At 46.1% G+C, this 17,310-nt stretch overlaps 1 protein-coding gene and 1 long non-coding RNA gene across 3 annotated transcripts in view; one reads left to right on the top strand and one right to left on the bottom strand.

Moving 5' to 3' along the window:
- Positions 1-814: 814 nt before the first annotated feature.
- Positions 815-10,417, bottom strand: LOC122697622. The gene is made up of 3 exons (XR_006342120.1): positions 10,113-10,417; positions 4,087-4,207; positions 815-1,220 (listed from the first exon to the last, which is right to left on the bottom strand). It is a non-coding gene; the product is annotated as an uncharacterized LOC122697622 (long non-coding RNA).
- The window catches only part of LOC122697621 (desmoplakin), a 44,132-nt gene continuing 35,370 nt past the window's right edge, over positions 8,549-17,310 (top strand). The window contains exon 1 of one of the 2 annotated variants that reach the window (XM_043908591.1): positions 8,549-9,123. In XM_043908591.1, the coding sequence (XP_043764526.1) occupies positions 8,930-9,123 (194 nt within the window). In that variant the 5' untranslated portion in view covers positions 8,549-8,929. The remainder of the gene's footprint in view (positions 9,124-17,310) is intronic. The other variant, XM_043908592.1, reaches the window with a different exon arrangement.

Raw genomic sequence — 17,310 nt, 5'->3', positions numbered from 1 at the left:
GTAGATCCTGTTGCTTATCTGTTTTATGTATAGCAGTGTGTTATCTGTTAATCCCACTGTTATTGTTTTTCAGTTGCTAAGTGTCCGACTGTTTGCGACCCCAGTCCACCAGGCTTCCCTGTCATTCACCCAGGTCCATTGAGCCGGTGATGCCATCCAACCGCCTCATCCTCTGTCACCCGCTTCACACTCCTAATTTATTCCCCCTCCTTCCCCTTTGGTAGCCGTAAGTTTGTTTTCCGTGTATGAGGACCGTCTCTGTGTGAGAAGATGGGAGAATCCTGGAGATGGATGCTGGTGATAGTCGAACACCTTTGTGAATGTACTAAATGCCACTGAACTATACACTTAAAAACGGTTTAAAGGGTGAATTTTATGTTACTGTATTTTTAAACGATTTTTTAAAATAAAAACTATAAGTGCTGCACAAATGAATTGAGTTATAATTATTTTTCGCATACTGATAAATATCAGACTTTTAAGACTCAAGTATTAAAGGACCTCACTTTTATTTTATTTTCAAAACCAGGTACAAAGGCTACGCTTTTCTTTTAAAATTGCACGTTTATTTAAAAGATCTATGACTAGAAATGTATATTCTAACAAGAAGATCTTTCAGTGATAACATCTATGTTTTAAGTTTATATGTCTTGTAATCATATTTTTAATGTAAAAAATTATCATTTTAATTTAAAAATCTGACCATATGACTTAAAAATTGCCTTTTTTACTTTACATTTTCCCTCCAGTCTATGCAAGTACTCTCATTTTCTTCAAACTTTTAAAAAATTTTAGATTTACACAACCATTTTCTTAACATTTATTTTTAATGATAACTCTGAGATCAAAGTGTATTTAATATTAATATAAGTGCCTCTTACAAGTCAAGTCCCTCTGTAGTTAAAAAGGAGGTTTTAAAACCCTCCTTTTGTGTATTACATATTTTCTCAGGAATACATTAAATAGGAATACTGACTTTTGTTTTAGGAATACAGTAATTCGGATTTTAAATTGAGAGATTATTTTTTGCCTTATTCAGTAAAGAATAACAAAAGCTTGTTCAGAGATGACAGATGACATCTCTTCTGAGGGCCAGGGTGGGAAAGGACTCCAGATGCTTTGCTTGATTCCACCGGGAGCCAAATTGCTAAGTGGTTACAACTCCCAGGGGCCGTCAGACAGGTTTCACGGGAATGACGCGTAGCTCTCCACACCCACCTCTGCAAGACAGAACAGCTTCAGGGGTTGCTGAAACTGCCTCAGAACTGTGCTATAACTTTTTCCTGAATGTGAAACGTTTCTGGCTGATGTCAGCAAGGTTTAAATGTTTCAGGTTAAATTCTGCAAATCAGTAAAAAGAAAAGCACAAATTAAGTTAGACTGGATGTCAAGGGCATTGATTTATGGCAGTAGAAACACTCCTCCATAGTCTCCTCTCGATTTTGGATGACTTTTTGTTGAGCCCAGCTCTTGCTAAAGGGAAGCCGGGCTAAGGAAGGATCGCTGGGAAGACCCTCCAAGCACTTCCCTGCGTCCCTCGGGCAGGACTGTTTCCCTAACACGCCTTTGGGGATGGTCATAACCACCTCCCTTGGATTGCTCCTTGCTCCAGCCCTGCCTCACCCTCTCTGTTTCTCATCCACAGGGAATGCTGTTTGCCATTAATGTGAAAGTTCTAGAACAGAGGTGTGTTGTATAGAAAGCTCGAGCAATTGCCCCTTACCACTTTTAAGAAGCCTTTTTAAAACAACAACAAAATAATACCCTTAAAAAAAAAAAAAAAAACGATACTAACAAGACATTTTAAATGAGGTTGGAAAATGCTCATGACATAATGCTAAATTAAGAAATTGGAAATGAATCTGTATAGGGAATCTGACATCAGTTTGGTTAAAAAAAAATTATTGGAAAAAAAAACTAGAAGGACATCTACAAAAATTGTTTAGCTTGATTGCTTTGGTCTGGATTGTATATTTTAGGTGAAATTTTCTTGCCTGTTCTATGTTCCCTTCTACTGTCTCTGAGTATCCTACAGCAAACATACACACTGTTACAATCGAAGGGTGGGGGAATCCCAACTTTAGCCTCATCCTTCTAAGCAAGCCTCTTGCTTGATCTGCTAGCAAACTTTCCGCTCACATTGAGGTCTGCCCTCACAGGCTGAGAGCTGGGCAAGAAGTGTAAATTCTCACGGCCTCTTTCCACTGTGTACAACCAGGAGTTCGGAGTGTTTCTTCCTGATGGTCTGTAATCTTTCCAAGTCTGTGACAAAATTAAACTATCATAAACTTAGATGTTAGGAGAGTCAGTCAAAGCCTAAGATGTTTTTTTATTTCCCTCCCCTAGCTCCTGCTCTATTTAGATTCCCACTTTCTGTGATTTTGTAATACTACCAGTTGATTTCTGTTTCATATTCTGTCTCCTGCTTTAGCTGCTTTAGTTGTCAACATAACTGAAGACAGGAATTTTTAAAAATTTATTTTGTAATATTAATTTTTTAGTTTTAAAATTTTATTGAAATTTTTATTTGAAAAAAATAAAATTTTATTGAATGCTGCTTTATAATGTTATGTTAATTTCTTCTATACAGCCAAATGACTCAGCTATACATATGTATTCTTTTTCATATTCTTTTCTAGTATAGTTAGTCACAGGACATTGAATGTAGCTCCCTGTGTGTTTTCCTATTATCATTTTAAGGAACTTATTCTTTAAACTTCCTTATGTGGACACTTCTCTCTGCAGCAGAGAAACAAGGTGTAGGCAATAAATTCTTCATGATGATAAAGTGATAATGGTTGGCTTGCCTGTGAATGTCTACAGTTTGGAAAGATGATCACTTCAGACAGTAGGTGACATTTGGTTTGCCCTAGACTCTACCCAAAGTTAGGTGTCAGGTCATTTATGGCTTCATTTCCATTCTGACTTAACGTTGTTAGTGTATGAATCTCTAGTTTCACTTTTCCTGAAAGATGGAGGCTATATTAAAAACCAACAACAGTACAACCAAACCAAAACGAAAATATGCCCTGTGACTTGAGGATGTCAGGAAAGACAACCAGCTCACCTATAGGAATATGGTTAAAAATGATGAGTAGTCTTTTTGATGTCGCTTCTGCAAAGCATGCTGATTACTTTATTGTCACTGTCCTACCAAACATCCTATGTCTAGTGTAGGAAAATAACAGCTGATGGTTTTTGGTTTCAAAGTAACACCAATCATTGCTCAGAAAGATATTCTTTCATGCCTGAATTTTGACCTTGTGGAAAGTGCAGAGACTGGAAACAGAATGCTGACATTTTACGTATTAAGTAACTCAAGGAGACTTCTCAGCCCCTCTGGGACTCACTCTTCCCTGTCCCTAACTTGCGGTTTTTGGTTTATAGGCTCTCGTGTTGAGGGAACGCAGTGGGTAGGACTGTGATCCCAGCAGGCTACGGCCAGCCTGGCCCCACCACGACCCAGCCAGCTGCTGGCTCTCCTCACAGGGTTTCTTTGACAGAGAGAGCTCTGAGGCTCTCAAAGTTTTGAAAGCACCTGGGATAAACGTTCTTCAAAGCAGATTTCATTTCTGAAATCCTCTGTGGAATATACATTTTGAATTCTTTCAGTAAAGGCTGAGTGTTGCTGTTGTTTAGTGGCTGAGTCATGGCCAACTCTTTGCGACCCCAGGGACTGCAGCAGGCCAGGCTCCTCTGTCCTCCACTGTCTCCTGGAGTTTGCTCAGATTCACATCCACTGAACTGGTGATATTGAGCAGCTTTTCATAATTTTCTTCATGGACCTGTTAGCACATTATATATCCGTGTGGTGCTAATGGCTGACAACAGGGCTTAGTATCTGTATCTTGACTCTGCAGACCTTTGAGGAAGCGCTCCAGCCCCAGTATGGTAGAATGGTAGTCCCTCACAAGGGTGAGCTTAGAAAACTCCTTTGAGAGCGTATTTTGAAGACTAGCTTATTTGGCTCCTGTGTCCTATTCAGTGACTGTATGCTTCCCCAAGAAAATCAATGTGAGTTATTGTTTAGCTTGGTGGTTAGAAGTCACTTGGCCAAGGGTGTAGGTGTCTTCTATGGAGCCATACCTGTGCATGTCGTCAGCCATGCCTTTAACTTCCAGCCTCCTGATCTTGCAACCTTGGGCTCTTAATGAAAGAAGATTAGGCAGGAAAGGGCAGATGAATCTCCAGTATCTGTGCTATCCAGCTAAAGGGAGTCAAAAAAACATGCTCAAAACACGCAATTTATCAGATATCATCTGTCCCCAAACCAAGGGGCAAGTCCTCGGTACAGAAACAGAAAGTGTATTTGAGATGTTTCTTTCAGCTCTGCAATTTCTGAAAAGTTAATCCCCCTCCTCTGGCAAAAACGAAAAACCACTACAAACAGAAAAATTCTTCTGTTCCTGGACCCTTGAACCAAGGAAAAGAGAGTTCTGGGCTAATTTATATATTTCACAAACATTTTCCCATTTCTGAAATGGAATTTCTGTGGGTTTATGAGACTGCTTTCTTCATTTAAAGCTTTGAATAGCTTCAACAACTTTAGGAGAGATTGGTCTTATTTTTTATAATACTGAGAACACAGATTTATGATTTCTGGAGGAGTCTAACTTATTCATAAAAATGGAAAAATAAGATAGCTATATATATATATACACACACACACAATTCCAATCCTAGTTTCTGTAGTTCTAATTTGTTAAACAATCCTCCTTCCCTGGGAATTCCCCAGGGGTCCAGTTAGGACTTGGCGCTTTCACCGCTGGTATCTGGGTTTGATCCCTGCTCAGGGAACTAAGATCTCTCAAGCCTCATGGTGAGGCCAAAAAAGAAGAAAAGGATACTACTTCTGTGGCAGGCAGGAAGAACAGCTATTTTAACTCACAAGTTGTAAATCTTTTCTGTGGTAAAGGATTATCATTTATCCCCAAAGAGATAGGAGATAGGTCCCATGGATTTTGAGCAAGTAAATGGTTCCGCTTAATCTCATTGAAATCAAGGGGCTCTGTTTCATTTGAAAAATATGTTCAGGATACGACTGATGCCTCTTTCCTAACCGCAAGGTCATTTTTAAGGTCGGCTAGAGAGAAAGTGACTTGTCAGTGATGTGTCTCTAACAGTACAAGGGGACCTATCTACAAGTGGAAGGGAAAAAATAGCTGACCTTACTCAGGTCAGCTAGTGAGGACTGTGCCAGACATTGGATTCTAAACTTCAGCAACCTAGTTGTAAGAAAAAAAGCTACTTTTTAACCCCTTTCCTGTGCCCCAGAAATTCTGAAGACATACCATATAACAGCAGACCTAATATTGTATTGCAATTATTTGTTTTCCTGCTGCAGATGAAATCCTACCGTGAGTGACCAGCAGTGAGCCTACAGTAGATGCTTCATAACTGCTTTCTAAATGTGTGTGTGTGTGTGTGTGTGTGTTCATGTCAGTCTCTCAGTCGTGTCCGACTCTTTGCCACCCCATAGACTGTAACCCCTCAGGCTCCGCTGTCCATGGGATTCTCCAGGCAAGAATACTGCAGTGGGTTGCCATTCCCTTCTCCAGGGGATCTTCCCTGGATCGAACCCGCATCTCTTGTGACTCCTGCATTGCAGGTGGATTCTTTACATCTGAACCACCAGGGAAGCCCTGGTTTTTTAAATGAATGCTAAATGTCTCCAAGAGGGAGTTTTACTGAGTCACATGTGGGGTAAAGAGAGAAGGACTAAAGTTTCACACAGTAAAATTTCATACCCAGTGAAGAGCTTTTGGTTTAATGAGTGTTACCTTTGCTTTCTATGTTTTTCAAGAATGTTCACATATTTTAATCTTTCCTTTGATCCTCACTGTAGGTCTGGAAGGGCTTCCCAGGTGGCTCAGTGGTTAAGATTCTGCGCTGCCAATGCAGGAGATGCAGGAGACGTGGGTTCCATCCATGGGTTCGGAAGATCCCCTGGAGAAGGAAATGGCAACCCACTCCAGTATTCTTGCCTGGAGAATCCCATGGACAGAGGAGCCTGGTGGGCTACAGTCCACAGGGTTGCAAAGATTCGGACACAACTGAGCGACTGAACACCCACATACGTAGGTCTGGAAAGTTGGAGGGCAGGTGTTAATTCCCCCTGGCACCTGAGGAGACAGAGTTGTTACCAAGTAAATTGGAGCCCTCAGATCAGGAGGGCGGTCTTCTGACCCCCAGCCTTCACCGTGAGCCTCCGGTGAGACAGCCCATTTAGACAACAAATGTGTGCATGTCTGGCTCCACTGGTCATGTCCATCTTTTATTTCCTCCTCCTGTCTTCCTTAGAGAAAGGTAAATGAACATCATTGTCTTCCCAGGCCCGGCATGTTTGGCCACCTGGCCGTCAGTGGCATTCTTGGGAACATCAGAAGGAACGCAGGAGGCAGTCAGGTGAGCCAGGACACAACGGGCAGCCAGCCCTGTGTAACTGCTGGGCTGCTCTGCGAGTCTGGGTGACACTGGGTCCAGACTCTGTGTGTGTGTACACGCTCAGTTGGGTCTGACTGTTACCCCATGGACTGTAGCCCTCCAGGCTCCTCTGTCCATGGGATTCTCCAGGCACGAACACTGGAGTGGGTTGCCATGGCCTCCTCCAGGCGACCTTGCCCATCCAGGGATTGAACCCACATCTCTTGTGTCTCCTGCTTTGGCAGGTGGGTTCTTCACCACGGTGCCATGGACTACCCAGTGTGAATTCTGAGAGGGACCCCCCTCCACTACCCTGCCTCCCTCCCCCAGTTGAGCAGAGCTTTCACCACACTGGGAGCTGGTTCACAGATGAGTGTTGTGGTTAAGGAGACTTCTACTGTGACCTTCTTACTACACATTATGGACTGATACCCTGGAAAGGTTTCTCCCCTCCCACCCATGGATATCAGCCACTTGTACTGATGCTGACTTCCAGCCACTGATTCAGTTTCAGAAGAAACACTGTTCTTGTCACTGTGTGTGTGTGCTCACTCAGTTGTGTCTGACTCTTTTGCGACCCCGTGGACTGTAGTCTGCCAGGCTTCACTGTCCATGGACTTTTCCAGGCAAGAATACTGGAGCAGGTTGCAATTTCCTTCTCCAGGGGAACGTTGTTGTCTATATATCTGTGTTTGTGAAATCTTTTGAACACTTATCACATTTGCCTTTATTAGAAGAGGAAATTGAGAAAATGTTGGGAATTACTGAGTGTGCTAACTGGTAAACTTTTATCTCATGATATCTTTAACTGCTTGGACTTGGGCTGGTGAACTCTGCAGTTCATGGTGGAGAAGAAGGATATGCTGTCTGAGATTTGTGCCTAAAAATTGAGGGGAAATTGAGAGTGCTATAAAATGGAATCTTTAGAGAACTTCCATTCTCTTTACAACATGCAAATATACATACAAAGATAGCTTGATTTTTGATTCTTTTAAGTTAATACATACACATACAAATATAGTTTCAGTTTATACATATACATACAAATACACTTTGATTTTTGTTCTTTTCAGTTGATAAACACTGCAGAAATATATTGTATAAGAAGATGAGTTAACTGTCATTGTTTAGAGAGACGACACGTATTTATTATAAAGATCTTTAAATGGTGTTTATTACAGAGTAACTGAACACTGTTTCCGAAGTATAAAAACAGCTTTTTATGGACGGTGTGACAGAGACCGCGGTGTGGGTCACACTCAGGCACTAACTGGGCGGGGCCCTAGATGAAGTCGCTGGAATGTTCCGCCTGACTCATCTGTAGCCAGTGGACAATCTCTGTCCAGGGTTCTCTGCTGCTCTCAGGGAGGCTGAAGCTCCCTGGCTTGTGGGAAAAGCTGTTTCTAAAAGGATGGGTCCAGGGAGCTGCTGCCCAGGGGCGCGCAAGACAGGAGTGGTCCCCGAGTTCTTTTATACAATTTGGAAACGGTCTCAGGGTGGCAATCTTTGCAATTTCTCGTTTAAGATGACTGATCATCATCAGGCAGAATGAAAGAAACTGCAGTTTATAGTTTCATGGTGCCCTATGGAAACCGTAGTGTTTTCCTTTTTTATCATCATACCAAAGAAATTAGTTATTTACGGTGAACACTTCCCCGGAAAGCAGTGATTCTGGCTAAGGACTTGTTTCACGCGTCGGAAAACGGACTTCTTCAATATTTTGAATTACCAGACTAAAAGAAAATTTTTAAAAAGCCTCCAAACATAACCTCATCATCTAAGCGTTCTCTCCTCAATAGTTCCTAGCCCGCACCGTTTCCAGGGATAATCAAAAGTAAATGTTTAATAAGTAACTGTGCAATAGAATGACTTATTTTTCAGCTTATTTCCGCCCCGGGGGCCCTAAAATCCTCAAAAAAAAAGGGGCGGGGGGCGTCTCCCTCCCCGCCACTCCAGCTCGGGGCGGCGCGCACGCCCTGCCCTCGGCCCGCCGCGCGCCCCGGGCGCTCGGGTCCCGGGCCCCCGCCCTGTCGAGTTACTCAGGCCCCGCGCGCAGGGCGGAGCCGCGGGCCGGCGGCGCAGGTGGGGAGGGGCGGCCGGGGCGCGTCGGTGACACCCGCGGCGGGGCGGGGAGGCGCGGCGGCCGCACCCCGCCCTGGGAAGAAACCGGCCAGGTGTGGCTTCGGCGCCCGGCGCCAGCGGGGAGGAGACTCGCGCCCCCGCCGACCAACACCACCACCCGCCCGCGACCCGGCTCCTCTGCGCCCGCGCCGCGCTGCGAGCCGCAGCTCCCGCTCCCGGCCCGTCCCCGGCGCCCGACCCCCGCCCGTCTGCCGCGCTCGCAGCGGCCGGGCCGGCCCCAGTGGAGAGGCGCGTCCTCGCGATCCTTCTGCGTCCCCGGTTCAGCCCCGGCGTGGGGCGTCTCCCGGGAGCCCCTCGCCCTCTCCGAGCCGGCCGGCCCTCGCGTCCGCCCCGGCGCTGAGCGGCACTCCGAGTACCCGCCGACATGAGCTGCAACGGAGGCTCGCACCCGCGCATCAACACGCTGGGCCGCATGACCCGCGCCGAGTCCGGCCCAGACCTGCGCTACGAGATGACCTGCGGCGGGGGCGGCGGCGGCGGCGGCGGCGGCGGGGGCACCAGCAGGATGTACTACTCGCGGCGCTGCACCGTCACCGACCAGAACTCGGACGGCTACGGGTGGGTACTCGGCCGGCCCAGGGCGCGCGGGTGCGCGGGCCGGGGCCGCCACCCTCCTCTCGTACCCTGGGACCGGGAGGGACCCGTGACCGACCGGGAAACTCAGGTCCCGAAATGGGACGGTCGGTCAGTCCGAGGTCCTGTGCACATTTCTCGGTCGCGCTGGGGCCGGATCGGCTGTCCAGCGCGCGCAGCGCCGACGGGGGTGGGCGCGTGCGCCCGGGGAAGGGAGCAGCTCCTACGCTCCCGCGGCCGGCCGGCGAGGGTGCCGGCGGGGCGCCGGTGTCCCGGCTGCCCCCCGGGACTATCCCTAGCGCGGCGTCGCCTTAGTCTAGGGCCGCAGATGGGTGGTCAGGAGGACGGGGCTGCGACCCCCAAAGCCAACCTCTCTAACTGTAACCAAAAGTAAATCAGTATAGAAGCGGGGGCTCCGGCCTACGGGCTGGCCGGGGTGGTGGACTCGGCGGGCGCTACTGCTCTTCGCCAACTCGTGGTCACCCCGAGACCCCGTCCGGAGCGGCGCCTGGGCAGCTCGGCCACCCGGGGAGCTTTTGTGTAGAGCTGCGCGTCCCGGTCGCTCGGGGTCCCGGGTCGAGAAAGCTCCGCCTCATCGGCCTCTCCTGCTACCTAGACCGAGTTTCCTGGCGGGGGCGGCGACCTGTTTCCGCGCCTCTCGGCCCCCCAGCCCGAATCGGCCGCGCCGCAGCCCCGGCTGGGGAGCACACCTGTGGCTCCGCGCCTGCGCCCTTTGTTTCCTGGTTTTTAAAATGCACCGGAGAAACAACTTCGGTGGCGGGGGGCGGGCGCAGACTCCTGCGCTCGGAGCCGGGGCGCCGCGTCCCACCCCCGCCGACCCCCCACGCCGGGGGTGCTCTGGTCCGGGTGCCCCGGGGAGGGCCGTGGGAAGAGGGCCAGGTCTGCCTCCGAGTCAGCGGGGAAATCAGCTAGGGGGTCACTCGGGTGGGGGCGGAGAAAGATAACAAACCTACATTTACCCGGTTCCTGGAGCCGGGGTCGCCCACGTGAATCGTGAGAATTTCTCGGCCCTCACTCGCCTTTCCGCCCCCTTCAAGTCCTTGCCTTGTAGGGCTTTGGGGGAAAGAGGCCTGGGTTCCAGGACTTTGCCGACCTTGCTCTGTGGCCTTAGGCTGGGGAGGAGCAAATTGAAACCACTCCCGGGGGTTTTGTTTTGCCAGCAGTTTTGGAGGCGGGACGGACTCCAGTTGCAACGTGCTTTCGGCTTCGATTTATTCATTTCTTTATCTTCCCGGAGCATCTTGAAATTTTATTTGCCCTTTTTGAGTGACCAAAGAACCGTCTCAATCTTGGCGCTCTTTCTTTTCTTACTAATTTTCTTTTAAAAGATTGGATGCAGCTCTTTCTTTAATGAGCAAAATGCGCCTGGGGGTTTCCAGGAAGAATGTGTCAAGCCACTCGGGAGGCTGGGAAGAAACTTTTGCTCATTTTCACTTAGGTTTTTAAGTTAGTTTGAAAACTTGGCCAGCCATTAAATCCGAAACTTTACTTCTCCCTCCAAGTCGTCCAGTATTTGGGAAGCACATGCTTTTAAATCCCTCCATGCTTTTAAAGCCATTTAAACCCAAGTCAGAATTAGCAAGGCCACTTCTTTCTTGCATTTTATGAACCAAGTTGTTTTTCTTCTTTTTTTAATACTCCTGTTATTCTATGTTTTAAATTGACAACACGCGTTTTTGTTAATGGACTATTTCACTCCCTTGGCTTCTTGTAGAAGTAAATTTGTAATTAATATCTTGGTTAATGAACTGCATAAAAAGACACCTGGTTTTTAAGAATTCTTCACTGAAACCTTAAATTTCGGCGAGGTTCAGCGTTTTCGCATAGTAGAGCATCATTTTTGTGTGTTTGGTTTTTCCAACTCGAAGGCTGTTTGTAAATCTCAAGTTTTACATCTCTGCGGGAAGGGAAAACTGACTCAAGTGAAAAATGACCTAACTTGGAGGGAGGTGGTTTTTCTGCTCTTTGCTGTGGAGCTGCCCGCGGAGGGGCAGCAGGGGGGTGAGGGGTGAGTGGGGGGCCTCAGTCGGCATGTGGCCAGGGGTCTACATGGATCCAGGGACTGGAGTTTCCCCTGGCCTGCCGCTGCCTGGCGGGTGCTGTTGCCCTTAGAGGCCAAGCATTATTAGCCACACACAAAAGCCCACAGAAGCCAAGGTCTGCATTTTACTAAAACCTCGACTGACTGCAGCCAGTCCCTGCCCACACCGCACCTGTTTTCCAGGGATTTTTTTTTTTTGCGGTCTTGTGTTGAGGGAGTTTATTAGTCCCTGGCAGGGACTTTGCAGAAGCAAGATGCAATCTCTCACCCACCTGCCCTCCGCCAGATGAATGTTGAGGAAGGATTTAAAAAGCACTTTTCTGACCGGATGTTTTTCTAAATTGAGGTGCTTTGTTTTTAAAGTAAAAAAACAAGAGAAAAACAAGAAGCCCCCCCTAAAAACCAGCATGAGAGCGACTGGTTGAATCTAAACTCCTTTGTTTCTGAAGCTCCCACTTTATTGACTGAATTGGATTGGTGATTTTTTTTTTTTTGCATGATCAATGTTTGCATGTAGCCCTTTCCTAAATACATTGATTTGAGTGTGAACAGAGCCCAAATCTTATTTTTCCTTTGACCGTGGCTTTACAGTCTCTTGTCTTTGTCGGTCCTTTTCTTAGTAACACTTGTCACTGTTTAGGACCTGATGGTGCTCACTCTGACAATCCCTCCTTCCCTCGTTGTCTTTTTCATCTTTGTTTTAGGCTGCATGGAGTCTGCAACGACTTTATTTACTTCTGCTGCTCTAACTTAATATTTTCAAGTTTAGTGCATATCACATGCTTAATAATTAAAGAGGTTTATTTTTGAAAATTTAAACTTTGGATTTTTCCTGTGTAGGACGTTACTGTTTTCAATGAAGGCAGAATTACTCTAGTCGTTTTCCTGTAGAAATCACAAATCTGTAGTGAAATTTGGTGGCCAAGTAACCAAGTCCTCCAGTTAGATCTTCTGCTGATGAAAGTATGGAATTTGTAGGAGGATTACCAGCCAAATACAGTCACTAAGGGTTTCCCTTGTGTCTCAACTGGTAAAGAATCCGCCTGCAATGCGGGAGACCTGGGTTCAATCCCTGGGTTGGGAAGATCCCCTGGAGAAGGGAACGGCTACCCACTCCATCTGGCCTGGGGAATTCCATGGACTGCATAGTCCATGGCGTTGCAAAGAGTCGGACACGTCTGAGCGATTTTCACTTCACACTCACTAAGCCACAGAAATATGTGCATAAAATGGTAATGCTTTTCTCCAGAACTCAGCGAATTCCAAACCAGAACGTGTGTGGTCACTGCTCTGCTGTGCTCAGACGCTCTGTTCTGACTGACTCTTTGCGACCCCATGGACTGGAGTCTGCCGGGCTCCTCTGTCCATGGGGTTCTCCAGGCATTGCAGGCGGATTCTTTACTGTCTGAGGGAAGGGAAGCCTCCCTCTTTGATACCTATTTTAAACTACCTTTTAAAAGAAGCCTGTTTCTTAGCATGAGATGAAACAGGCATATTTACATTTAATTTTAGAGTGGGAAGGGGATGCTGGGGAGGACATAAACCTCACTTTCCCACTTGAGAGATAAAGAGATTAAGACTTGCCCCGAATCCCAGAGTCCACTCAGGGCTCGTCCGCCTGCCCTCTGCCCTCTTGTACCTTCAGGCCGGGAGCTGAAGTCTAGGAGACTGGACAGCCCTGTCCTTCCAGGATGAAAGCTCAAGGGCATGTGTGTGTCCCCTCAGCCAGTGCTTCCTGGGCATCTGCTGTGTGTTAGGTGTCCGGCAGATTCAAAGGTGGAGATACAAGGGCTTCTGGAAGGGAGCAGATGCTCCTTAAGGGAAGATAAGGACATAAGTACTCTGTTACACCGGAGGGGCGCCGGTGACTCAGGCTTCACAAGGGACACGATAACATCTATATTGGCGGCACTTGGAAGACTTCATTATAAAGGCAGTGGTTGAATTGGACTTTGGGGAATTTCAGCTGGTAAAGACAGGTGGGCAGAGAGTGCTCCAGCGGGAGGGAAGAACAGGAGAAAAATGTGAGAGGTGGAAAACCGGGAGCAAGTTCAAGGGCTAGAGAGTGGTGGTCTCCTGATGGAGCATTTGCTGAAGTGGGGAAATAGTAAAGAGGTAAGGAGGAGGCTCTGCTGGGACAGAGCCTGGGAGAGCTTGACTCCGTGGTGGAGAGGTTTGGGTAGGCACAGGAGACCCACTTCAGGTTTCATCCAAGCCAGTCAAGATCTCCGTTGAAGGAGCAGAGAGATGAGACTGTCCCAGAGCGCTCTAGGACTATTTTCACGGCAGCACTGTTTGGGGGGGGGGGGGTGCCTTAAGGAAGCAGTTGTACCAGCGAAGGGGGGCAGTGATGAAAGTCTGGTCCAGTTTGGTGGCAGTGGGACAGGAGGTGGATATGATGGAGTGGCAGCTTCAGCTCAGAGTTGGATCGGAGAGGCAGGGGAGAATCTGAGGAAACAGGCTCAGGGGTGGGTGACCCATAGAATGATCTTTCCAAATGTTTTTCTGGGAAACGATGGCAAAGTGAGATTCAGTGTCGCTTAATATAAGGCAGATGATACCACTTACATAGTGACTAAGTTTAAGTAATATATTTGATACAAATATCACACCCGTGGTTAATAATAGTTACATCATCACAGGACAAACACCCACGATATTGTTATCTCAAGCCTCACGACAAACTTCCCATTTCACAGATGGAAAACTGAGGATAACGTAGTTAGACGACTTGGCCTGGGTCACACAGCGAGTTAGTAGTTAAGCTGCCTTTGAGTCCAGTATACCACCATGGCTCAAGAAAAGATCAAACTTTTCACATCTCTTCTCCTTGTAAACGCTTTTATCCAATGAGTTTTCACTTCTTTTTAAATTGCTGCATTCCTGGGATGTATTTGGTAACCACTGTGTTCTTCCCTTCACACTCCTGTAGAGTTTCCATCTGCGGAGGAATGCAGTTAAGCCCACTAATTGCTGGGCAGATCTACAGAACAGCTTCCAACAAGTAGTTAATTTTTCCTCTAAATATGGGCATCATTTCATTCTTGTTCAGGTGGCTGAAATGTCCTGGGAAAGGCAAAAACTGCTGATGCCTCCACGCCGACTTCTTGGGGTGGATCCCAGGAGGGCTTGGGTGTGTCTTGGGGAGTCTAACTCTCAGCCAACCAGTCTTTCCGGACTTCTCAGAGGTTCTGGAAGGAGTGGCAGAGTCCTGAGGCCTTGGTGCCCGGGGCCCTGCTCCCCGCCCTCTGCTTTTCTCTGTCTCCCTCTTGCAATCCTGGGAAAATGGGCAGGTGTGGTTCTGATGTGGAAACCACTGCCCTACAGACCCCGGGATTCCGAGAGACAGCATCTCGTAAAATGCCAGCATGCCCCATCGTCACGGGGACCTTATCACCAACACCCTGGGCTGGGGAGGATCCAGGACCTTCAGAGACCCCAGGAATGCGAAATCTGGATTTCATGGAGATGATGACCCGGGAGTGGGAGGCTGTAGCCCATAGGCCTAAGCTTTTGCTTGGAATTCAGAGTCTTGACATGGGGTGGTAAAGAGTCAGACATAGCTGAGAGACTAACAACTTCAGTTTTTTCACTTCTTGGTGGATAACTAGATAACTTCTACATGACTTTTTAAAAAAATTTTTTACAGACATCAGAAGGAATGTAAGTTTTCATATAGGGACAGAATTCAAAATACAAATCCCTATTTTGGCTTTGAATTTTTAAGGGTCAAATACTCATCCCTTCTTAATACAGGAAAAGGAAGCATATTTTTCTGATCCTTTCAAAAAATGTCTTTCATGCAGTTAAAACATATCACTCTCTTTGAAGTGTCTCAAATTTTATTTTAGATCTTATAGATAATTTTAGGAATTAAAAATTACTTGAAAAAGTCTGAAATGCCTCACACTTAATACTCAGTCATCATTTCTTCTTTTTTTTTTTTGCTTCTCACTCTACCCTCAATTTGCTGCAAGATATCCTTAAAATTAGGAACTGGGCAAAGTTCAAGATTATAAATTGGGGCAAAAACCACAAAGTGAAAAATCAAAGGGAAATCTGAGAATCATTTCACGACAGCAGTCGCTGCTCCCATGTAAGAGCGACCCAGCAGGAGGATTTCGTCTCCGCGGGGCTTGCAGCCTCGGAGGCTCCTCTAAGCATCAGGCCAGCCCCGGGAGGTGGCTGTGATCTTCCAGTCTAACTAACTTGCTCCAAGTCACAGGCTGTCCTGCCGGAAGCGGCTGAGCAGGGGTGGCCCCCAAACTCTTTTCTGAAGTTAATGATCTGTGATCGGGTTGCCCTCCCCGCCCCGCCCCCACCGTTCACCAACAAACTGTGAAAATAGTAAGCATGGGGAGGAAGTGGGCCTTGATTAGAGCCCTGATTCCGAAGATTCTGGGGGAGGACAAAAGGAAGGCTCAGAGGAAGCCTTCTTTCTAAAATTGATAGGAAAAAAGAAAAGCATTTTTTGCCCACTATTCGGGTGAGGTAAATGTGCTACCTGATGGATCTTTGGAAATACCAGCCTTTGATTTGCCTTTGTTTTTCTTCCCCTTTCCTGAACCAAACAAACATGCATTAGAGATCTTCTGTGTGCACAGCCCTTTGTTGTCAGGTGCGTGTAGGAGTTGAAAGTGGCTGAGATGTGGGACTTTGCTCTCCAGGAGCAGGCCAGACAGGTGTGTAAATAACTCGTGCAGAATGGGGGCAGAGGTGTGCCAGGAAGCTGTGCATGCAGGCCGCAGCCCTGGGAGGGTAACTAATGATATGTGATATTTCCACTGACATGTGTTTAGTGAGTCTTAAAGGTAGGGTATTTTCCTTAGATGCAGTAAACAATTTTTTAAAAAACAAACTCCATGGATGTTTTTCTTTTTAGTTAAGCTCTTTTAAAGAAACTCAAACAAGGTAATGTATGGAACGAGCTTTGAACCTTGTAAGGAGCTAAGCAAATAGACTTTAAGTCCATGTTAGTGAAAGTTAAGTTTCAAGAGCGTTATGTAATCATCATAATTTCCATCAAATATTTATTGAGTTTTTCCAAGGTCACTATTCTGTGAATCTAAATACACATAAGACATCATTTCTGGCACATGTCTGGGGTCCTGTGTTGGTGGAATGAATAAAAAGGAGAGAGAGACAGAGAAGAGACCGAGCAAAGGAGGAAGAAACGAAAGAAGGAACCGAGTGGGAGAGAAAATATATACACAAGAAGACATACAGAGCCGGGGGCTCCGGTCAAGTGTCTAATGAACAGCATGAAAGACTGTAAAAGACTTTCATAAAACAAAGTATCAAAAAAAGGTCTTAATCTTGTAATGTTGCACTCCCCTTTTCAAAATATTTTTCTTGTTTTTTTTTCCTATAATCTTGGGAAAAGTGCTAAACTAATGACTTCACAGTTAATTTTGGAATTTTTTTTTTTTTAAAGAAATGACTGTTATTTGTAGGTAGTAAAATAAAACAGAAAGCTCTATAATACCGGTTATGCTTTCATGTGGCCCACTTAGATGAAAATCCTGACCATGTTTTCCATTTAGCCTCTGATGAAGGGAGCTTTATGTAAACCTGCTGCAACCCTTACTTGTTTAAACAAGTTTTAGGAAGGATTTTCCAAAAAAGTGTAGGCAGGCCCTTTGTTGTATGAATCATTTGTCTTTGTGAGTTTGAAGATAATAAGGATTTCAGAGATGTTAAAAACTTTTAAGGACACATGTTATGTTTTCAAGGCAAGCTATTAATTTTGGTCAAAATTATTTTTTTATTGGTTTGACCCAAATGAGTTTTTTTTTTTTTTCTTTTTTTTTTTTGCATGACATCCTTCATCCTCCATGTCACTGAAATAAAACTTAAAAATTGAACTTTGACGTCTTTAGTTCAATTTCTAATATGGTTTAAAATCTCTGCACCCCTAACACCAGTTCGTACTGGTTCTGAAAATTTCTTTGAGGCTAAGGATTTGTAAAGTCCTTATGTGCTTGTTAGATACGTATTTACTTAAAGGTGATTTCTTCCTGTCTGATGGAATTTCACATTTTCCCCAAATGCACTATATGAAGAGGAAACTTTATTATCTTTAAACAGAACATAGACTTCTGAATTATTTT

This window comes from Cervus elaphus, chromosome 7, assembly GCF_910594005.1.
Source record: "Cervus elaphus chromosome 7, mCerEla1.1, whole genome shotgun sequence".
Taxonomy (NCBI): Eukaryota; Metazoa; Chordata; class Mammalia; order Artiodactyla; family Cervidae; genus Cervus; species Cervus elaphus.
This window is presented reverse-complemented; position numbering and strand designations above follow the sequence as displayed.